This window comes from Arvicola amphibius, chromosome 10, assembly GCF_903992535.2.
Source record: "Arvicola amphibius chromosome 10, mArvAmp1.2, whole genome shotgun sequence".
NCBI classification, from domain to species: domain Eukaryota; kingdom Metazoa; phylum Chordata; class Mammalia; order Rodentia; family Cricetidae; genus Arvicola; species Arvicola amphibius.
Genome location: NC_052056.1, coordinates 71,960,626 through 71,984,320, shown reverse-complemented (window position 1 = coordinate 71,984,320; position 23,695 = coordinate 71,960,626). Strand labels below are relative to the sequence as shown.

Sequence of the window (23,695 nt, the reverse complement as noted above, 5' to 3'; positions counted from 1 at the left end):
TCTAGGTTTATTCTACTTTATAGCTATGAACAAAGCAGCAAGTATTGTTTGAAGTCAGATATGGTGATTTTGCCCCTAGCATTTTGTTTGTTCAGATTGTTTTGGCTAGTCTTGTCTTTTTATGCTGCTACATAAACTGTGAGATTGTTTTTTCCTATGTCTGTGAAGGATGGTTAGTGTAGGATGAAAATAAGGTTTATTTTTTTATTATCACGGGGAGCATATCCACAGCATCATTCATGTGCCAAGGTCAGAGGACAACTTTGTAGAGTTGGTTCTCTCCTTCCACCTTTACGTGGGTTCCAGAAATTGAACTCGTGCTGTCAGACTCCTGTGTCTGCTCAGGCATCCACTGAGCTATCTCACAGGTTTCTTCAATGGTGTTCTAATTTGAAAATGTTTTTAGAACTCAAAAAATTCACCCATGTGATATGGGATTCCCCTCTGTATATTGTTAATATGTTTTATTACTATTCATTAATAAAAGAAACAACTTCAGCTTATAGCAGGGCAGAATATAGTCAGGCTGGAAGAGATACAGAGAGAGAGTAGGCAGAGTCAGGGAGATGCCATGTAGCTGCTGCAGGAGACAGACACCAGGCAGAACCTTACCATGTGGCAATACACAGATTAATAGAAATGGGTTAATTTAAGATATGAGTTAGCTAGAAATATGTCTAAGCTATTGGTCAAGCAGTGTTGCAATTAATATAGTTTCTGTGCCATTGTTTTGGGTCTGGGAAGCTGGGAAATGAACAAGTAGCCTCTGACTATACGCATGGCTTGAAAAAAAGTTGATGTGATCCTCTTTAAAAGTTGTTCAAAGTTACAACTCCAAAAAATATTTTAGAATGTCCTGAATTCAAATAAAATTACCCACATGCTAATAATCTATATTAAAAATTTCAAACTGAATTACAGTGCACGGCCCACTCTTGGTTTCTTGTTTTGAGAACTATTCTTTTTTGAAAGGGGGTTCCATGCTGCCCCTTCCAGCCCTTGAACTCTGACCTCCGGCAGCACCACACCTTACCATGCAGCTTTACAATGAAAAATTCAGACTTTGTTTATTTGAGATTTTGCCACAGAAATTACAATGACTTTGCTTACATTAATAGGTGAAAATATTGTGAAAACATTTTTACATAATGAAAAGCTTTATTTCCATTAATTTTGTTAACTTTATTGAGATATATAATATATGTACAACACAGTACATTTGAACCGTTCAACTCAGTATGTTTTGGTATATTTGTGGCACTACAGAACCACCTCTAGAGTAACTGTAGAAAAATTGATCATCCCCCAAAGAGATTCCGTATCCATCAGCAGTGATTTCCACTTCTGAGAGGTACAGTCTTTGGCCCCTCATCTACTGTCTGTCCACAGGTCTGTATATTCTGGAATTTCATATCCATATCCAATGACATGCAACCTTTTCTACCTGGCTCCTCTTGCAAGTGCCCTAACTCGGCATCAATGCTATAACATACATCTGTTACTTCACATGGCTGAAATTGTCGGCTGTGTGTATATGCCACTTTTGGTTGATTTGTTAAGGCACATCTGGGTTGTCATTTGGAGTTATTATGAATAATTCTACTGTCAACATTTTGTACAAGTTTTTGTTATACAAGGCAACAAGTCAAAAGAGAAACATTCTTTTAGTAGTAAGTACATAGTCAATGGATTTTTCCGATAGAAGAACAATTAGAGGTATAGAAAACACATTCCTAAAATCTGACCAATAGAATCATGAGGTAGAAAGCCATAGAAAGGAGACTTTGCTGGGCATTTATCATCATTATTATCATTATTTGTACCTCGGAATAATTCTTTTGGATTTTAGGAGCAAATCACACTGAAATTAGATGCCAACATATGTGGCAAAAATGCAGAAGGCTGCATCACAGTTTACTGATGTGGGGTCCTGCCAAGCTTTGCCATTCTTTCAGAGGAGGGTTTCCCTGGGCAGCCAGCTTCCGCAGGTAGTTGCTGGGCTCCAGCTGGGGGATATCAGGGTTCTGTTTGTAATATTTCTGCAGTCTTTCTAGAACTGTGGGCAACCCAACTGAGGCAGCATAGAACATGGGCCCACCCAAGTGCCTTGGCCACCCATACCCATGCAGGTAGATGACATCAATGTGCTCTGGGCTAGCAGCCATCCCCTCCCCCAAGATTCGGAATCCCTCGTTGATAAGGGCGTACAAGCAACGCTCCAGGATCTCCTCCTTGCCAATGGAGCGCTGCTCAATGTGGTGGGTGGCTCTGTACTGTGACAAGAACTTGGAAAGCCAGGGATCGGGTTTGTGAATTCGACCCAATGGTTTGTCATACTGATACCAACCCTTCCCTGTCTTCTGACCAAATCGCCCAGCTTCACAGAGCATATCAGACAGTGGGGAGTATCTGTTACTGCCCCGCTTCCGGGCAGGAATTCCTGGTGGCAATGAAGGTCCAGTTAGGCCTTGCCCCTTGCGAATCTTCCAGCCCACATCTAGCCCTGCCAGGTCAGAAACTCTAAAGGGTCCCATTTTAAAACCAAACTCTTCCAAGACCCCATCTACCTCCTCTGGCTTGCTGCCTTCCTCTAACAGGAAATAGGACTGGTTGTAATAGGGAAGCAGCATTCTATTCCCAACAAATCCATGGCAGTTGCCTACAACGACTCCTATCTTTCCGATCTTTTTTGATAAGCTCATAACAGTGGCGATGGTATTAGGGGAAGAGTGTCGGCCCGGAATAATCTCTAACAACTTCATGACATGAGCTGGTGAGAAGAAGTGGGTGCCGATCACCAGCTGAGGGCGGTCCGTGGCAGAAGCGATCTCATCCACATTCAGGGCTGAAGTATTGGTGCACAGCAAGGCTCCTGGCTTGCACAGGGCCGACAGTTCCGCAAACACCTGCTTCTTCAGGCTCATGTCTTCAAACACGGCTTCAACCACTAAATCCACCCCTGAAAGCTCCTTTGTGGCTGAGGAGAACCGGAGTTTGGGTTCTGCTGAAGCTTGGCCGCTCTGCCGCATTTTGGATGCTTCCTTTTCCAAGATGGCGGTTATCGTCTTCTTTGCAACATCTAGCTGCTTCGGATCCGACTCTACAGCAACCACGGGGATCCCAGCCCTTACGAAAGAAATGGCAATGCCTCGGCCCATTGTTCCCAGGCCTGTGGATTAAGAGCAAAGGAAAGGAAACATAGTTGGCTGGGCAGGTGGACACTGGTAGGAGACATCTGTGGCAAAGTGGCATTTTAGAAGATCGACCCAGGTATAGTGCTACTACCCACTGGCGCCCCACGCTGATCATGCATGAGGCCCTGGCTTCTGTCCCTAGCACCAGAGATGATTAAGAACATTAGGATTGGTCAGTGAACATAAATGTATTGAGCAGTAGTTCATGTACTGCTAAGTGCTCCAGAGGAAATAAAAATCAGTAAGGGTCATATTCCTAAATACACAGAAGCTATTAAAGCTAACGAACAAGCCCAGTAAAGCTCCAGGATATAAAAATCTGTACATAAAAGCCACTGTGTTCTCTTTAACACTTACTTCTCTGTGTGTAAATGTCACAAATGTCAGAAGAAGGAAACGGGTGCCCTCTTCTGCCACCATCTGCCTATTCCTTTTAAACAGGGTCCTCTGTCTTAAGAGAGTGGGGACTTGTGTCTCTTCAGCTAGTCTAGAAGCCAGCAAGACCCAGTGACCCTCCTGTCTTTGTCCCCCTTGAAGCAGAGGTTACACAGATGCTGGGGTCTGTGTAATTCTGATGTTCACAATTTTCAAGCAGGTACTCTTAACTGCTTAGTCATTTCTCCAGCTCCAAATATATTCCCACATATTAGCGATGAACAATATGTATGAAAACAAGAAAATAATTCTACCTACAATAACATCAAAAAAGAGCCATACACTTAAAGGAAGATATTTAACAAAGGAGGACATCTGCACTAAAATTAATGAAATACTACTGAAAAAAATTAAAGAACAGTCAGGGTATTTAGTGCTCGGTGTTAAAGGGCTTGCCTAGCATGCACAAGGACCTGAGTTTATACCTAACATTGAAAACAAGAAAAGAAAAAAATAAAGAAGGAAGGAAAAAGGGGAGAGAGAATGAAAGAGGGGAAAAAAGAGTCAAAGAAGACCTAAATAAATAAAAAGGAATTCTGTTGTTCACAGACCAGGAAAAATTTAGTATTGTTAAGATGAAATAGCAAATTAATCTGTAGAACCAACGCAAGCTCTCTGCCATCCCATAAATTAACGGTGGATATTTGAAATTCCCAGTTGATTGAAAGAAAGTTGCGTGGAGAAAGTACTTACCGAGAACGCCAACTGAGGAGACTGGTTGAGCGGACGCTGTTTTCCAAGATGCTCCCGAGGGAGTTGACCACTTATTTGTAGACTTTTCAGCAAAAAAGGCATACTGCAGGGCTTGCGCCTGTCCTGATGCCCGCAGGTACATAAACAACTTTTCTTCTTCCTTAATGCCTACTTCATAGGGGTGCTTCACGGAGGCCTGGACTGAACGGATACAGGTCTCTGGAGCCAGGCGGCCAGGGAACTGCTTTCGTACCTTGGTGATGGCATCGGCGAAAATGCCGTCCATATTGGGCAAGCTTGGAACTGGCTTGTTCAAGATTCTGCGAGGTTCTATAGGTTTATCTGAAAGGAATTGCGGAAGTTCAGAGCACTGCAAGTGTAATACAAAGGGAACGGGACCCCACACCAGCTGAGCAAAAGTGCACGGTCCCGATGACCCAACTAGACACTATGCATTATTATTTAATAAAATACTAATTCCCAAATCTGCTATCGTAGTAACTTCAGACCATAAAGTAAAATTTAGAAGATCTAAAGTATTAAGCTACTAATTCAGGCCAAAATGTGCATTTTCTTTTTATTTCAAGACAACTTTATAATAGATTAAATATTAATCTGTCAGTGAGTCCAAGTAGGTCAGTTCTTAGTTAACGTCATATATTTAAAAATTATTCACATTCCTTTCCAAATAATGACAAAGCCTTTAAAATAACATAACAGACAGAAATGTAATATGATGCTCTGATTAGCAGTGGAAGAGAATTGAAAGTTCATTGATTAGTTCTTCCAACACAGTGAAATGGTTTTCAATACAAGAGGGAAGATAATCTGAAAGAGGGGAAGAAAGGTTTCCCCCCCCCAAATGGAGATGGGATAACTGGACACACAGGTGGGATAACTGGACACACATGTGGGATAACTGGATACACAGGTGGGATAACTGGACACACAGGTGGGATAACTGGACACACAGGTGGAATAACTGGATACGCAGGTGGGATGACTGGATACAGGTGGGATAACTGGATACACAGGTGGATAACTGGATACACAGGTGGGATAACTGGACACACAGGTGGGATAACTGGATACACAGGTGGGATGACTGGATACACAGGTGGGATAACTGGATACACAGGTGGGATAACAGGATACACAGGTGGGATAACTGGATACGCACGTGGATAACTGAACACACAGGTGGGATAACTGGACACACAGGTGGGATAACTGGATACACAGGTGGGATAACTGGATACACAGGTGGGATAACTGGACACACAGGTGGATAACTGGACACACAGGTGGGATAACTGGATACACAGGTGGGATAACTGGATACACAGGTGGGATTACTAGTTACGCAGGTGGGATAACTGGACACACAGGTGGGATTACTAGATACACAGGTGGGATAACTGGATACACAGGTGGGATAACTGGATACACAGGTGGGATGACTGGATACACAGGTGGGATAACTGGATACACAGGTGGGATAACTGGATACACAGGTGGGATAACTGGATACACAGGTGGGATAACTGGACACACAGGTGCGATAACTGGATACACAGGTGGGATGACTGGATACACAGGTGGGATGACTGGATACACAGGTGGGATAACTGGATACACAGGTGGGATAACAGGATACACAGGTGGGATAACTGGATACACAGGTGGGATAACTGGACACACAGGTGGATAACTGGACACACAGGTGGGATAACTGGACACACAGGTGGGATAACTGGATACACAGGTGGGATAACTGGACACACAGGTGGGATAACTGGACACACAGGTGGGATAACTGGACACACAGGTGGGATAACTGGATACACAGGTGGGATAACAGGATACACAGGTGGGATAACTGGATACATAGGTGGGATTATTAGATACACTAGTGGGATAAATGGATATGCAGGTGGGATAACTGGATACTCATGTGGGATAACTGGATATGCAGGTGGGATAACTGGATACGCAGGTGAGATTAATGGCCTGGATAGCATCATGTGTATTTGGACTTCTGCAATCTCATCCTGGTTTTAAGTTAAATGCAAGACCGTGACTCAAATATGCAAATATTAATTATGCATAGCTGTGGGAAGGGTTTTAAGTGACATCCTATAGGCCGTCAGGAGCATTTTCAGCATAGGAGTGCAGACAGGGGCTAGCAGTGTGGTTCTCCTCACCCTGCTCTTTTAAGAGCCAGGAGCTATAGCCATCACTTAGCTATTCAATACTTTGACCTTCTGTGCAGGGGAGGCTGAGGAAGACAATGAGACCTGTGCAGTCTATAGCTGGTGTTATTCGTGGATGGCCAGTGAAGATAGTTTGGATAGAAGAGAGGACGGGAAGAAAACACGTGGAGGGGAGGAGGGCAGGTGGAAGAGAAAGGAGGATGGGTGTCAGGGCTGTGGCCTCACCCACACAGGACACTGCAGAGCGGGAGTGCTATCCTTGGGGTTGCTGTAGCTCCCTGCATGACTAGAACTGCCTCCTAACAGCACAGCACACCGATGTCTTTGAAAAGTTCAAGACGTTCAAATAGCTGTTTCTTATCACAAACGCAGTTAATCTGGTTTTTGGACAGAGACCAAATGTGACAATCTGAAAAATACTATCATTTGACTTTGATGTGCAGTCTGGTCCAGGAGTGGATCTTAACCCTAGGAGTTACTTTCTGGAGGACAGCTGCGGTTTCTGGAAAGTCCATCCAGACACAAGGAGAAAACAGCACCTACACAGTGAGCAGGCAGGGATGGGCAGCAGGCAACGCTGGCCAACTAGGCATCAGCTGCTGGAGAAAACGGAGTCAGGGAAGGAACGGTGGCTCAAGCAGGCATGTACTCACTCTCTTCTATCCTAGGTTCTGCTCACAAGTTTTGACAAAGCAAGTGGGTCACACTTCAGAAGGACACAAATGTGGTCATCTCGCCTACACCCTTCTGCTCATCTGACTGAAGAGACCCAGTGCTCACATAAATTGTTTCCTCAGACACAAAAGACTACTTTCTTCTGACCCTGACCCAATGCGCTGCCCCCATGTTAAGGCTCCATAGATGACTGATGGAACAACTGCCCATCATCAACGTGAGGAAGGCAACTCACAGGCAGGTGGCACATCCAGAGGAGGCCTCTCCTGTGGGGCAGGGTAGCTCCATTCTTCAGAAACATGGCCATACAAATATTCACTCAAAGTGAAAATTACAAAGAGCAAACAGTGAACTGAAGAGAAAGACCAAGGAAAGCTTTAAGAATTCTTAAAAGCCACGATATCTAAATTAAAGTCTTTGTTGTTGAAAATGGACCACACATCCAGGGCAAAGGGCCCAATCTCATCACATGGACAAGAACAGAGCACCAGAGAAAAGAATGGAGGTGTGCGCCCACCATCCCAGAGCTTGAGACAGTGAGAGCGTCTAGACTAGAGGCTCTGCCTCCAAAACAAAAACCAGAGGCTGCAGAAGTAGTTAAAAGACTTTCTGCTCTTCCAGAGGACCCGAGTTTTGCTCCCAGCACCTGTATGGGGTGGCTCACAACCACCTGTAACTCCAGTTCCAGGGGATTTGATGCCCTCTCTGGCCTCTGAAGGCACTGCTGTCATGTGTACAAACCTACACACACACACACACACAAACACACACACACACACACATTACAAAATAAAATCTTAAAAAAGAACCCAAACACACAAATGAACCAACTCCTCAGAGCGCCCGTTCCTGAGCTGAGACTCCCAGAGGGATGTCCCCGTGCCCAGCCCTCACGGCCGGCTTCACACCAGGAACATGCAGTGGGGACGAGGAGTTCTCACCTGTAGGATCACCAGACTGCTGCTAGTCACAGGCAAGTGGAGAGAAGTGGCATTTACAAGCCTCAGGGGAGGCAAGGAGTTCCATGCGGCTTTGCCCTATCTCTTGGGCCTCTGTTGTCTGGAAGGTTTTGTATGTTAGGAAAACACAGATGTTTAATACACTTCTGTAGTCACCTCTGCAGGATGCAGTGTGCAGAGAAAATGCACACCATGGGCACAACAGCTCCCCAGCGCCCTCTGGATTGTCACTTGCTCCAAAATACTAACTACAGTGTGACAGCTCTCCTCACTCATGGGAGGGAGGGGGGAATGAAACCTTTACATAATTTTCTTCTGACTTTCCAAGTCAACATTTGAGGAGTGGCTGTGGCAATGGGCCGCAGGCTATGTGACAGAAAATCCTGACGTAGTAAAGCTGGAGAACCGCCGCTGTGCACCAAAACTGGCTTCAAAGAAGTAAATTCCCACACATGTACAAACTCACATGTAATGATATGTCGGTGGCTTATGAACCTGACCATCAAGGCAATCCACCCGCCTTATTTTGTCAAATGATTACGTACTAATAGCTACATTTAAAAGCAAATGAGAGAGGAGGCAGGGAAGCATAAAAAGAAGTGTAAGGCCTCAAATAAAATGGAAAGCAGGCATCACTCACCGGTGTGTTTAGTGAGATAATAAGTCACAAGTAGCAAGATGCTCTCAGTCAGGCCTGTGCTGTGCCCAGCTTTTCCACTGTTCCCTATGACATCTGTCTTCAACAAGGAGGAGACTGGGTCTCATGTAGAATGGCCTTCTCTCCTCCTGCCTCTACCCCAGAGAGCTGGGGTGACAGGGGCGCCCTAACAGTCACAGTTTATGACTGCTGGGATTGGACCCAGAGACCCCTACTATCACCCCCAACTTGAAATAGTAAGATTTCAAATAGGTGTGTTTGGGTAAAACAAACAAACAAAAATCTAACAGCAATTTAAAAGTTCTAGCATTTCCCATAGGATCCTATTTGTTGAAGCCCAAAACAGACACCGTGGATGTACTTAGTTATAGGAAGGACCAAACCCGGAGGTCCCAGCCTGCATGGCCTTTGCCTTCTCAGAATACGGCCAAAAGTCAGCTAACTTTGTGCAGCCCTTTCTTGCTAAGACAAGAAAATCAAAAGAAGAGCTATCGTGGTCTATGTGGCTAAGTGGAGAATAAAACCAGTGCCCCCTGTTGTCCAGCCAAAGGCCATTTCTGTATCAGACTGCACCCACCAACACACTGGGTGGGCCTCTCTTTTTCCTCTGGGTAAATTCAATGGCTTGGATGGTAGAAAAAGAACAATATTTTCAATTATTTTAGTATTATTGTGTGTGTACAAATGGGCATGTGTGCCCGTGTGTGTGCCTGTGTGTGTGAGAGAGAGAAAGAGAGGGAGGGAGGGAGGGAGGGAGGGAGGGAGGGGGCCAGGGAGGGAGGGAGGTGGGAGGGGGCGAATGCTTGTTCTCAAAGATCAGCGAAGATCCAGAGTGGTAACAACCTAATCGTCCATTGGCTGCTGAAGAAGTTATGGTTCAGTCATACTGTGGAACACATTTCAATAATGGAAAGTAGTCGATTATTAATACATCAGACAACACAGAAGACTCAGAAAACACACTAAGTGAAAGAAACCATGCACAGAATCCACGCTACAGCGATATGAAAGTCTAAAAACAGAAAACTACAGTGTCTTGCGGTTGGTAAGTTCTACTGAAGGGCCAAACAGAATGGAAGGCATCTGCCAGAAGGAGCCAATACTTTCTGAGGTGAAAAGTGTATTTGCCACTACACCGTGGAGGTAATCACACAACTCTTACCTACACTCACCAAGCTCTACGCTTAAATGAGTGAGTTTGTGCATAAACAAACATCAGGGAAGCTCAAGGTACATTCTAACTGCTCTTCAACTGGATTGCTACTTATATGGAGAATTGTAAAAAAAGTCAATTATGATCTATACAATGAAGAAATATATAAAGCTGAACAAAAAGCAAACACAGCCAAAATATTAGAAATAACTGGGAAAACTAGCATACCCCAAGCTAGAAAAACATAAAGAAAGCGAGGGCTGGTGACATATCTCTGTCACACATGTGCAAAGCCCAAAGTCCAATTCCCAATGATCACAAAACAACACACACACACAAACAAGCAGAGAGCAGAAAACCACGCCACAATAAAAACAAAACCCGGACAGTAACTTTTGTGGAAACTTCTTTCCCATCTGTCATCATCCCCTTACAGTTTTTATAATTCATAGAATTCATACGAATTCTAACTGGCTAGAAGTACAAAATATATGTAAATTTTTATGGATTTTTTTTTCTTGGAATTGGAATCAAACCCACGGTTTCACTATGCAGCGCGGTTTCACTGTGCTAGCGCATACCCCAGGCAGAGTCTCAGCACTGAAACATTCGTACATCAGAGGCACGATTTGTCATTTCCACCCTCTCTTCACGACAAAAACATGAAACAGTCGCGTGTAACTGTCCGAAGCCAGAACCATAGGTGACTTCAGTTTTAAAGCAGACAATGCCTCAACGCTGGGATGCCACTAAGTGGACAAACTCCATAATGTTGCTCAGACTGGCCATCATTTTGTTTTACAAACTTTCGAATTTAATGTGTAGAATTAACTTTAAATGCTGAAGGGAATAAACACCCCCAGACCATAATGTAAGTGCCATAGACCTTGGCCCTTATCCTCAGCTCGAAGCAACTCAACTCTCAAAACGGAATCCAGGGAGACCGGGTAAGGACATTCTTCCCATAGAAACCAAGGCCAATACAAACTGAAATCAATAGTATGAATTTGATTCCAAGAGCGGCCTAGGAGGCTCTCTGAAAGCTGATTGCATGCATGAGTGCTCACAAGCCCAGCAGTCCTCCCTGGAGCACAGGGATCCAGGGCTGTGACAGCACCTGGGAGGCAGAGCACAGCAGGGAAGTGCTCCCATTTGGACTGGACTTGCTGAGGACCACTAGGGGTCAGCGATATTTCCCCATAGTAACTCACCTTTGCAGCGGAGTGCTCCCTCCATACTGAAACCCCAACTAGCTGGACCGTAGAAAAGATTTCAGGTTGGCGGGGATGTCGCTACCAGGGGCGGGTAACGAGCTTTCACAGGGATGTCTTGGGACGACCCCGAGCTTTCTCTGTCACCAAGCAGAGACTAGCACACACTCCATTCTGCCTGGGGTCCAGCAATCCTCCTAAGTATTTTCTTAAGCAATTTTTAGCTTCTCCATGCTCGGTTAGAGCATGCAGCCTCCCTAAACTTTCCTCAGAAGATATTAAATAGTTTTTGTCTCTGTTGCGACTTCTTGCGGGAAGGCTATTGAGAACTGAACTCTGACTTTGCTCTTGTCTCCCGGGGTTATGTCACCAATCCCACTGTTATTGTTTCCTAGCTTACAGGCACAGTTTAAGTCAAAAAGCAAAACAAACCAAATAATAGAAATAATTTTAAAAGCCAAAACAATGCTATAGGCAAGCGCTAAAACAACAGAAGGAACACCTCTGGTCTGCAATCCCAGCAGGGACAGAACTCACTTGTCCAAGACAGAAACTCCAGCAGCCATGACCTCTCTGAATGCCTTGCAGGTCCTGTCCTCTATGGGGCCAGCTGCATGTTTGTTCTCCTGTTTGTACTTAATTCTATTTTTCACCCAGAAAAATGCTCAGGGTATGACATCCCCAAGGTACAGTAGATTGAACTACCAAACCATCTCCTTAAAACTTCAACAAATGTCGGGTTCTGATCTCAGAGGCAATCACTTCGGTCCTGCGAACACTTCCGGAAGAGCCCGAGCATAGCTCCGCTCTGTCTAGCAGTTACACCTGCCCTCTCTCTGCGTGTCTACCCTCTCTCCACCACACCCTCCTTTTCTGTTATACTGTTATCAAAACACCACTAAAAAGAATGTTCTTTTCATTCCCTAATTCTACATACTGTGGAGTTTATGCCAGATCAATACAACACTTAAGCTTGGCTACATTCTACCACATGGATGCCCGTTAGATATTTAGCGAGTTCCTCGTTAGAAAGCACATTTAGCTTATTCCCAATCTTGTGCTATTTTTTTAAAGATAATTCTTTACCCATAATCTTCTGAGCAAATTTGACGGCTTCTTCAACTGGGTCTGACTTCACAACTGCGTCCAGAATGCCGAGCTTGAGTGCTTCGCCTGCTAAAATATGTCTTCCTGAAACCAAAGAAAATAAACTAATGAACGGTGTGAGAATGTCCCAGGGCGTGGCTCTCCCCAGTGGGGAAGGTGGCCATTCCTGGATACAGCAGTTAGTAAGTCAAAATGCCTAAGGCCATCCTGACTGCTATAACTGATGTTTTGTTTTTGGAGACAGGGTCTCACCTATGTAGCTTGGGCTGGCCAGGAATTTGATACATAGACCAGGCTGGTCTCAAACTCACAGATCCACCCGCCTCTGCCTCCCGGATGCTCTGCCATGCCCGGGGCTGGCCTGTTGTGGTTCAACATCACTGCTGACGCAGCCAGGAAACTGGAATTCAAACTGTAGCACTAATTCTTACTACTTGGGGAACCATAGGGACCTGGAGTGGGACTCAGGTGCCACTCCTTGTAAATGGAGGTAATTATGTTTACCGTAGTACTTCTGTATTGGGTAAAAAAAAAAAGTGGTCTCTTTAGATTCTTGCAAGGGTATAGAACCCTGCCAATCTCTATAGAGGTATGCGAGTTGATTGAGGTTTAGATTCTGATAGAAGTAGTAGCAACAGACAGACAGGGCTCTCGACCTTGTACCTGCCACTTACCAGGAACTGTATTGATCAAAAGACAGTCCCCCAATACAGAACTAGCCGGCTGAACAGAGAAATGTGTTCACTAAGTTGGCACACCACAAAGTATGGTGAAAGTTACACAGGAGAAATTGGACAGAGCTTTGTCTCCGTTTGGCTATCTAGCACCTTGACCTTGCCTTATACTGTGGACTCTCTACTGCGCAAGCTTTGCAGCCCTGCTTCCTATGGAGGCGGAGGAGCAAGCAGACACATCGGACAACTGCTATGCTCTGGAAGAAAAATGGGACCCCTAACCTCAAGCTTGGGGAATCCATGCTCCGCTGAGCACTCTGCAACCGCTTCATCAACAGCCTTCAGACTCCTCATCCTGTGAGGAGTGTGGGGTAGGTGAACGGTGGCCAGTGTTCTCTGTACCAAGGACACTTGGGTGAGTGTAAGTGAACCTGCTTTGGCAGGGCAAAGAGATCAAGGCACAGAAAACGAAATCTGGGAACTACTGAGATCTCTGGGGCAACATGGAAGGGGAGTGTGAGCTGCCTAAGGGAGGCATTGGCTGTCACCAAGTTCTTGACTCTCAGAAAGAGTACCAAGGCTGCCTAAGATGCTGTAACCACAAAGCACTGGAAGATGGACTCCAAGGAGACCCCCAAGTGACTGGAGTGGAGAGCACCTCTCACACGTTCAGCGCTGGCATGTGTCTTTCCGAATTTCTCCCAGAACTTTTCTCCAACCTAAGATTTCAATGTCTTCATGGAACCTTTCTGAGAAGTCATTTGAAAGCCAACCCAGGCCACCAAATCTCACCATCCACTCAAGAAGATAGGTGTGTGATTCCTGGGCCAGCTTGCCTGCTGACTCACAGGGGCCTTTCCTACGCAAATTATAATTTGTCAACCCCAGAGTTTCTGCTTCTTTCTCCTAAAGCTAGAATAGCAGCATCTTGTGAATCAGTGCCGAGGGCAAAAACCAACCAAGTTCCCTTTGCTTCTCTTTCTTGAAGGAGTAGTGTTTTTTAATTCCTGCTTTTATTCAAGGTACTTTTGTCTTCCTGATGAATTTCTTCAATTTCCTTACAGGCTTAATCCTGTAAACCCTACAGCTTGCAAAACTCAGCCCCCATCATGGCTATGTCCTGTATTTTGTGCTTCTGCTTCTGTTTTGTCTTTTGCTGGATGCCCTGTGCTTTGCATTTCTACAGAGTGCTGGGTTATGGGCATTCTCTGAGGAAACTGAAATTGCTTCAAATACTTCACAATCTTTAAAATATACCTGTCAGGAAGCAATGCGTATTATTGTATAATGTGCAATATCAATGTGTATTGATTATTTGAGTGGATTTCAATTCAATACATTTAGTTTTTCTAATTTTCCTTTCACACACCTTATTTAGAAGAGAAAAGTTATATCTTATTCATATCGACTTCATTTCTATGGTTTTGTGTCTTTTTTTTAAATCAGAGCATTTAGATCTTTATTATTGATTCTAAAAGATCTTTATCTCTTTACATTCTTAGAAATTATGAAGGACCACACAAAGCTATAGACCTAAATGCCACATCTTCCTGCCTCGGTCTCCTGAGCACTAGGATTATTGTCACCAATCACCACACCTGGCTTTATGCAGTGCCAAGGAACTAACTCAGGTTCTCACATGCGGGACAAACATCTTACCCACTGAGCTACACCCACTGCCCACAATTCAGCCTTCTACACCAGCTCCAACTGTTATGGTTTCTATATAAATATGTAGTCTACAAATAACATAGACTACAATATGACCCCCAAACAGAGGGGTCCTTTGTGTGCACTTTTCCTTTAGAAGGCTCTCACGTGGGTTCTTCATGGAAACATTTGGGAAGTACTTGGGCAAATTATTGTTTCGACTTTACAGATGGCAAACTTTGGAGTCAAAGAAATTAAACTAGCCTCGTTAGAACTTGTGTGGGGAGTCAGTGGCCAAGACCAGGCTTTTTAGGTGCTGGCCTCCTTCTCCAAATCACAGCCAAGATTTCCACTCACCTGAGGTAATTAAGTCGAGAGCAACAGGAACTCCAACGAGTCTGGGGAAAAGCTGGGTTCCTCTGGCACCAGGAAGAATTCCCAATGTGACTTCTGGAAAGCCAACATGAGCCTACAAGACAGTCAGGGCAGAAAGGCCATCATAATGAGAGAGTGTAATGAGATCTTAGTCTGCCCAGGACTTCCCACACCATAAGACATAGCTTCACTGAAGTCAGCAACAGTCTCTGGAGGGCACACAGTGTCTGCTGTCTCTTTACATCACATTCTGAGCAGAGCTGTGCTATTTTCACACATCCTTGCTTGGGCCCATTTCCTTCTTTGAGTCTATAAGGACCCCTCTCAGATAACAAAATAGTTTTTGTGATTTTCAGGGTCCCTGCAAGCAGCAGACTGTGGACCAAACCCCGAGGATGGAAGGGGACAATACAGAACTTCCTGTATCTCCACTCTACAAAGAACATCCACAACTTAACAATAAAAGGGCAACCAACTAATAATGGACTGATTATCTGGATAAACAATGCCCCAGAGAAAGGATCCAAGTGGTACATGATGCTCAGTGTCATTACCCATTGGGAATGTAAATGGAAACCCAAAAGAAACACGTGTGATGCCTGCCTGAGCGAATACAATAAAGAAGGCAGGTGCTCATTTTGGCAGCACATACGCTCAAACTGGAACAATGCAGAGATGATTGGCATGGGAGCTGCCAAGAGTGGCACACATGTCTGTGAAGCTCTCCATAGTTTTCAGTACAGAGGGGAACATTAGGGTACAAGTGATTTGAAGGGGGAGATAGGGAAAACGGGGAGTTTTACTTAGGAAGGGGGAAAGAACACAACAAACAGAATAAAGAAGGAGGATACATGAACAGCAGAGATGTCTGAAAAGGGGGTCTCAGCAGTTAAGAGCACTGACTGCTCTTCCAAAGGACCTGAGTTCAATTCCCAGCACCCACATGGCAGCTCAGAACTGTCTGTAACTCCAGTTTCTGTGGATCTGACTCCTTCATGTAGTCAGACAAGCAGGCCACATGCCAACACACACACACAAACACATGCACACACACGCACACACACACATGCACATACACACACACGATGTCTGAAAATCATAATATATCAATACTATTATCTCTCTACCGAAAATTACACATAACACATATTAATCTGTATATATGTGTAAATAAATATAGTTTAAATTGTATTTCCCCATCTGGTCTGACAACACCACCTAAAAGGGTCATAGACAATTTAACAGAAACCCCAACACCAAACATGAGAAGTCCTTGTTTGAGTGGGTTAGGATTGTCCAAGAGACTCCCAAAACACTACAGAATATTGTTATTACCTTTGGTTGCTTCCCAGAGGTGGAAGGTAAGTCCCTATTACTGAAGACACCATGCACTCCAGAAACAGGACCCAGAGGCTGTGGAGCTGGAACTGATCCAAAAACCTCCTCCCTGAGGACCAGCTTTCATGGTCCCACAAGCTTCCAAGGGAGGGAAGCAACCAACAATCCAGCTATGATGCCCACGAACCATAGCAAACATCATGGGTGCAATGGTGACACCTACATCTTCATGTAAACCCACAGCTCTCTGGGTGCAGAGATGGCACCCACATCTTCATGTAAACCAACAGCTCTTGAGTTGGACTTAAGACTTGCTCAACAAAAGGGAATCCATCACTGGTACTGGAAACCTAGTCAACTACTCAGGGCTAGTGAAGTCATAGACCTTGGAGGCGAACCTACAGCCACCACTTAACTAAAGAGCACAGTCCCTAACTACATTGTAAATATTTGTCCTTGTGCCCACAGAAGTGTAGTACTCATCCCTCATGGCAAAAACTTATCTCTGTAATAGATGAAGACTACTACAGAGAATCACAACCAATCAAAATGCAGAGGTGGGGAGCCCATTCCCAGTGGAACATCTACAGAAGAATGCTAGAGCCTAAAGTAATGATCTGTCCTGTCCCTTTAAGAGAAAAGCCCCGCCCTGGTGTGGTAGGTTCTTCTGTCTATGTGTTGCTTCTATTGGTTAATGAATAAAGAACTATTTTGAGCCTATGGCAGGGAAGAACAGAACTAGGCAGGGAAAGCTAGGCTGTATGCTGGAAGGAAGAAGGGTGGAGTCAGGGAGATGCTATGCAGCTGCTGCCAGAGTTAGACATGCTGGAACTTTGCTGGTAAGCCAAGACCTTGTGGTGATACATGGATTAATAGAAATGGGTTAAATTAAGATGTAAGAGTTAGCCAATAAGAAGCTAGAGCTAATGGGCCAAACAGTAATTTAATTAATACAGTTTCTGTGTGATTATTTCGGGTGTAAGCTAGTGGGGTGGCCAGGAAGAACAAGCGACTCACCCTCCCTCCTATACTGCTCACTCCCTTCCCCATCTGCTGAGGCAGGCAGATCTTCCTTTCTGCTTGCAGCCTGAGTCTCTTCCTTTTCCGTCTCTCCCCCAAAGAGGCAGCTTCTGCCTCGCTCCATTCTCCCCACTTCTCCCTTTCCCCCCGTCTCTCTCTGCCTCTCTGCTCTTCTTCGTTCTCCCCCTTCCCTTCCATAACCCACTAAAGAAATATCCAGCCTCACTCTGCATGACATGCCTATCCATGTCTCTGTCTCTTGCCTGCTGTGGCTCACTGCCAGGAACCAGCCACCTTCATAGACTTGGGGTATGGTCTTGTGGTGTGCCCATCTGTCTGTCTTTCCTTGTGGCCTGCTGCAGCCACTCAGGGAACTGCGTCATCCCTGCCTAGGACTGGCGGCTCTCAGACCTGCTTCCCACTGCCACTGCTCGGGGACCTGCAGCATTTTATTTAATCCACTACATCTAAGGCTCAGGAAACTGTGGAAGAGGGGGGCAGGAATCAAGCAGCTGAGCACCGGCACTCAAGATGCCCAGGAAAGCCAGAAGCCTCAGCCCAGGTCCACCTGGAGAGTTTGCACTGAAGCCCTGCCCTATCCCCACCTCTGGGAGCCTCTTACCCGAGCATTGGCGACCCGATAGTGGCAGCCCAAGGCCAGCTCTAGTCCTCCTCCAAGAGCCACACCTTCGATAGCAGCCACAACCGGCTTCGTGTATCTCTGTATTTCGTCCACCACATCTCCCAGTTTGAGGCTAGGGGAGGCTACGGGATTGCTGAAGCTGTGGATATCGGCACCTAAAGACACATGGACAAAGGGAGGTGGTTCAGAACCCTGGGCCTTTGTCACTAACACCGGGCCACAGCCAGTCTTAGAAGGCCCAGATGCCTTGGGACTGAGAGGCGCTTTATCTTCAGACTGTAGATAGAAGGAAATGAGAGAAATCAAATCTTTATCAGGAACCATATACTCTCCTAAATTCTGTGTTCCCATTTGGTAGCGAGCAGCTCCAACTTTGGGGAAATTTAGGAGCTCAGAAAAAGAGCTAGATTCTTTACTAAGTCTTTCATTTAGACAGTCAGTGCTTCTCGCTGCTCACCAACCTAGTTTTTTAGAATGTCACCCTTTCTCCACTTAAGAACAAAAGCCTTGCAGTGTAAAACTCCGTAGTTAAATGCAGACTTCTTACGAGTTACATCAGTAACCAACTTAGTGTGTATACATTTCCTAAAAAGCATTTTTAAATGACTTGTTTATTTTTATTTTATGGGTATGGGGATTTTGCATGAGTGTTATATCTGTGTGCCACGTGTCTGCAGTGCCTGTGGAGGCCAGAAGAGGGCGTTAGATTCACAGGAACTGGAGTTACACAGGGCTGTGAGTGTCCATCCCATGCCAACGTGAGCAGGAATCAAACACAGGTCCTCTGGAAGAGCAGCCAGTGTTTTTAGTCACTGAGCCAGCTCTCCAGCCCCTGATAAATTTCTCATGAGTAATAAAATTAACACAGCTTGTCTTTCTGGATTATAAAAATGAGACAGGAATTATGAAAATTTAAAACCTGTACAAAAACAAAGCAACGAAGGACCGCCTAAATATCATCTCCCAGAGATACGGCTCAAGGCTGCTGAATTCTTCGTCCTCCCAAGCGTATGTAAATGGATTTATGGCCTCACTATGACATTTACCCTTTTGGTCTCAGTGGCTGTCTTAAGTGACTTGAAAGTTTTAAGAGATCTCAGTATGTCTTTCTAACATGGAGAGCGCACTGTAAAACCTTATTTTTTGTTTTCACTTGACCATGCAGGCAATTCCTAGTGTTCCCACGGGGCGTTGTCTATCCTTTGGCATCAGTAAGCTTGGTATAAACTTCACAAGCAATCGTTTCAGGGCTGAGGGTACAGCTCAGTTGCAGAGGACCAGCAGTGCATGCAAAAGCCCTGTATTTAGTCCACAGGGCTGCAAAACATTTTAAATTGAAAATAATAATTTTGGGTAAACCGTATTACCTACTTCTTCCTTTCCCCTCTTTTCTACCTGCTCTTCATCCACACCGTGTGAAGACGCTGGGCCTGAGGCACATGGCCCACATGCCACCTCCTTTAAGTTTCTTACCAATTCACCTGCACAGTATAATCCTCTGCATCACCACTGAGAAATTTACAGTTTCAAAATATTAACTGATTATGCAAGACACAACAATTAAATTACAGTTACTTATGAAAGAGAGATCCTACCCCAGGCAGGCAGGCTACAAAGCCTGCGCCTCCCTGTAATTTTTTAATCACACAGCGCAGTCACAGAGACCAAAGGTGATTTGACTTCTTGGAGAAAAAAATTAAAATTTGGATACTGGTTTAATGTCTAGAAGTTTTATTAGATTCCTTTCTTAATTCCAATGAATTTCTGATTAATAATTTTGCCATTCCTGCAAACATTACTGTATCTTTGGGTAATTTGGTTTTTTGTTTTGTTTTGTTTTTATCTTCCTTCATAGCCCTTACACCATGGATTTATTTTTCTAGTTTAGCAGGCTGACAAGGGTCTCAGTCTAAATGAGTGGGGCTCAGCCTTCCCTTTCTCCCCTAAGGAAAGATTCCTACTCAGCATCTACCTGTTGGCCGTAGATCTTGTAAACATGGCTATCTTCTAGTTCACTAAGAATTTTTATCTTTGCTATTAAATATAATTTTCCCTGCATCTTTTGAAATAATCATATCATTATCCTTTTAAATCTTCTACTGGAATAAATAACACTGATAGAGTATCCCAGCAGTTATACTTCTAAGACAAGAGTGGTTGTTACACCTTTTATATAACAGAAGATTAGGGTTGGTCTATCCTTTTGATTGCTCGCAGTGCTCTGGTCAGGTACTGGCTCACACTGCCCTGGTCGGGTACTGGTTTAAGCGCAGGCTAGCATCAACACAAACTAAGACATAGTTTGCGGCCACACCCACAAAGTACCTGGGACTCTCATCTGACTTAGAAGCAGAGCTTCTACAGATCCGTTCAAGTTCAGAGGAGGTGATACAGGGGGCTGGAGAGATGACTCAGCAGTCAAGGGTATCACCTACTCTTCAAGAGGACCCTGGTTCAGTTCCAGTTCTAGAGGATCTGATGCCCTCCTCTGGCTTCTGTTGGCATTGCACGTACATGGGACAGGCATACATGCTGGAAAAACACTCATACACATAAAATGAAAATAATGAAGCTTTTTAAAAAGGAAAATAAATCATACTGGGCAAAGAGGAGCTGCCTCAGATGAGGGGACTTCATCGTGGACCTGCTGGGGAGAACTGTGGAGACAGAGAGAGGGTAGGGTGTTGGGAGCTGTGATTTTGCTTTTCTTGGCTTCACTGTAGACTGTCTGGAAAATGGGCAGGCATATCACCACAGATGAAAGACATGCTGAGAAGTTTAGTATTTGAAAAAGTGTATATTAAATATATATTTTAATAACCTTTATTTGTGTGTGTGCACACATGTGCTACAGTGTGCCTGCAGAGGTCAGAAGACAGCTTGCGAGAGGTCAGTTCTTGTATTCTACCATGTGGGTCCTGGGAATTGAACTTGGGTCATGAGGCTTAGTGGCAAGCACCCTCTGAGCCGTCTTGCCAGTCCCCAAATACTTAGCTTTTGTTTTCTTTGTTCAGATTTAATGATCAGTAAGATCCTCAGTGCTTCTTCAGAACCCCCACTTAAGTGATTTTATTCCCACAGTGACACTATGATGTGGGCCTTGTTAATCTCCCATTTTCAGCGACTTGTCCCATGCCGCACAACAGAGCCAGGCAGTCTGAGCAGTGTCTGCACACTCAGGCTTACCTGCCTGTTATTTTGGCACCTGTGTCTCTGTCTGTGAGTCTTTGTGTGTCTCAATCTCCAACCCCTTGCCCTGTTCACAAACTGTATGGTAGCACATGGAGCGCAGACTGGGTGGTGGTGCACTACAGTAAGGAGTAATACTTCCAAGGCAAGGATTGACAGCGCCTGCCACAGGAAGCCAGAAGGGACAGGCAGAGCTTCTCCCTAGACCCTGGAGTGGGAGGGGCTTCTGATGTTCACATCACGAGCTTCCAGCCTCCAGAACTGAGGAACAGGACACTTCTAGTATTCTAAAATAGATTATGGACACTCGGGAGGCAGAGGCAGGCGGATCTCTGGGTTTGAGGCCAGCCTGGTCTATAGAGTGAGTTCCAGGTGAGCCAAAGTTACATGGGGAAACCCTATCTCAAAAAACTGTTCATGGAGGATTTTTACCAGTCAAGGGGGTCATGCTGGGGGAACCCACAGAGACAGCTGACCTGAGCTTGCAGGAGCTCATGGGTGCTGGACCAACAGTCAGAGAGCCTGATTCGGACTGACCTATGTCCTCTGTAAGTGTGTGATGACCGTGTAGCTTGGTCTCTTAGTAAGGCTTCTAACAGTGAAAGCAGGAGCTCTCTCTGGTGCTTAGTTGACTTTCGGTAACCTGTTCCCCGTGCTGGATTATCTGATCCCACCTCGAGATGTAAGGGGAGGAACTCAGTCCTGCCTCAACTTGATGTGCCATGCTTCGTGCAAGTCCACGGGAGGCCTGTCCACTTCTGAATGGAGATGAACCAGGAGTGGATGGGAAAGGGGATGGGAGGAGAGGAGGAGAGGAGGGATGGGAAACTGGTTGTTATGTGAAATAAATGAAAAAAAATGTTATTTAAATTTAAAAAATGCTTATAGAAATTGGTTCAGCAGCCTCGGAAGACTCAGCCAAAGGAAGTTCCAAACCCCTTCTCTCTCCTTTCTCAAATGTTTGCAGGAAGTTGGAGAAGCATTGCTTTTAAATTTGTCGGAGAATTTGCCAAGGATGCTACCTGGGCCTAGAATTTACTTTGTGAGCCTTCTGATTTTTGATTCAGGGTGTCGCTAATGTAGCTCAGGCTGTGGGAAACTCACTGTATAGTTCAGGGGTCCTCAGTCCGTGCCACCCCACAGCTCTGATCCTTCTTCTGTAGTGGTTACACGCTGTTTAGGCCTTGCTTCTCCTGGAGTCAGTTTTAGTAGATATATATTTTCCTAATTCATATTTCAAGTATCTTCTATGATACCTGCTTTATTTTTAAGCTACCTTTTAATTAGTTAAATGTGTTGCTTGACAACTTCACACAAGTATAAAACACATTGTGATGACACTTACCCTCACCCTCTCTTGTGTCCCCAACTCTACCAATATCCATTCTCTGCGGAATCCCATCCCCACGTTCATGTCTTTGTGTTTTATTGTATGATCCGTCCCTCTCCCAGCATCTACTGGAGGTCAACAGTTCATTGAGAAGTGGCAGGGGCCCAAGTGCCCCTCCCCAGCACATAACTAAGGATAGGACCTGTCTTGTGCAGGTCCAGTACAGGTGACTGCAGTCACTGAGAGTTGTGACCACAGTGATGGAGTCATGCTGGTTGCTATTTTGTGGCCCTTCTCACCTTCCAGATCTTTTCTTTTGAGACTGCCTGTCTGTGTAACCTGAGCTGGCCAGAAGCACATTTTGTAGCTCAGGCTGCCCACCCTCCTCCCGAGTGCAGAGGCTGTAGGAGTGAAGCAGGGCACTCACGTTCAGAGCTCTCAAACGCACTGGTTTTGCTTTCTCCCTCTTCTCTGATTTTCATTGTATTTATGTCTAGGATATGTCTTGTCTGCATGCCCGTCTGTGCTCCAGAAGAGGGCACTGGATCCCTAGAACTGGATGCTGAGAATCAGACCCAGGTCCTATGGAAAAGCAGCCAGTGCTCTTAACTGTTGAGCATCTCTTTAGCCCCTCTTCCCAACCCCCTCTGATCAGTCTCTTCATAGGCTCCTCAAGTTTTTATTAATTTTTACCAAAAAAAACCAAAAACCAAAAACCAAACACCAGCATTACATTGTTGCTCCTTTTGAGTTACCTCTGCTTGCCATTTCTCTAATTCTTTCCTCTTTCCTCCCCTTCTTCATTTGGTCGCGTGCTACTGCTCAGTTTGTCAGTTGCAGTGTTCGGTGATTAGCTTATTAGGTTTAAGGTGTTTTCTTCCCTAAAACAACCCCTTACAGCTGCAAACTACCTGCTAACTTTTCTTTGTGTGCCATCCTACCCCCACGCCAGATGTTTTATTGACATTTAGGCAACAATTTTGCTAAACTTCCCAATAATTTATGCTGACTCAAGGATTAAAAAGGAATTCAATTTCCAGACAGATGAGAAGTTCTGCTTGTGTTTGTGCTATTGATTTTGGAGCCTGGCTTGAAGAATTCCAAAAGAAGTTTACCAAGACAAGCTCTGTGGACACTGGGAGTGTACCCAGGGCCTTGAAACCACAGAGCACCCCACC

General features: G+C 45.0%; 1 protein-coding gene and 1 non-coding gene across 2 annotated transcripts in view; one reads left to right on the top strand and one right to left on the bottom strand.

Annotated features, from left to right (window-relative positions):
- Positions 1-1,041: 1,041 nt before the first annotated feature.
- Ehhadh (enoyl-CoA hydratase and 3-hydroxyacyl CoA dehydrogenase) overlaps positions 1,042-23,695 on the bottom strand; it is a 35,882-nt gene continuing 13,228 nt past the window's right edge. Inside the window, exons 3-7 of the mRNA XM_038345887.1 lie at positions 17,978-18,153; positions 14,980-15,091; positions 12,278-12,382; positions 4,323-4,664; positions 1,042-3,169 (exon numbers count right to left, since the gene is read on the bottom strand). Coding sequence (XP_038201815.1) covers positions 1,908-3,169; positions 4,323-4,664; positions 12,278-12,382; positions 14,980-15,091; positions 17,978-18,153 — 1,997 coding nt within the window. The 3' untranslated portion in view covers positions 1,042-1,907. The remainder of the gene's footprint in view (positions 3,170-4,322; positions 4,665-12,277; positions 12,383-14,979; positions 15,092-17,977; positions 18,154-23,695) is intronic.
- Positions 15,627-15,732, top strand: LOC119825795. Its single transcript, XR_005287267.1, has one exon. It is a non-coding gene; the product is annotated as a U6 spliceosomal RNA (small nuclear RNA).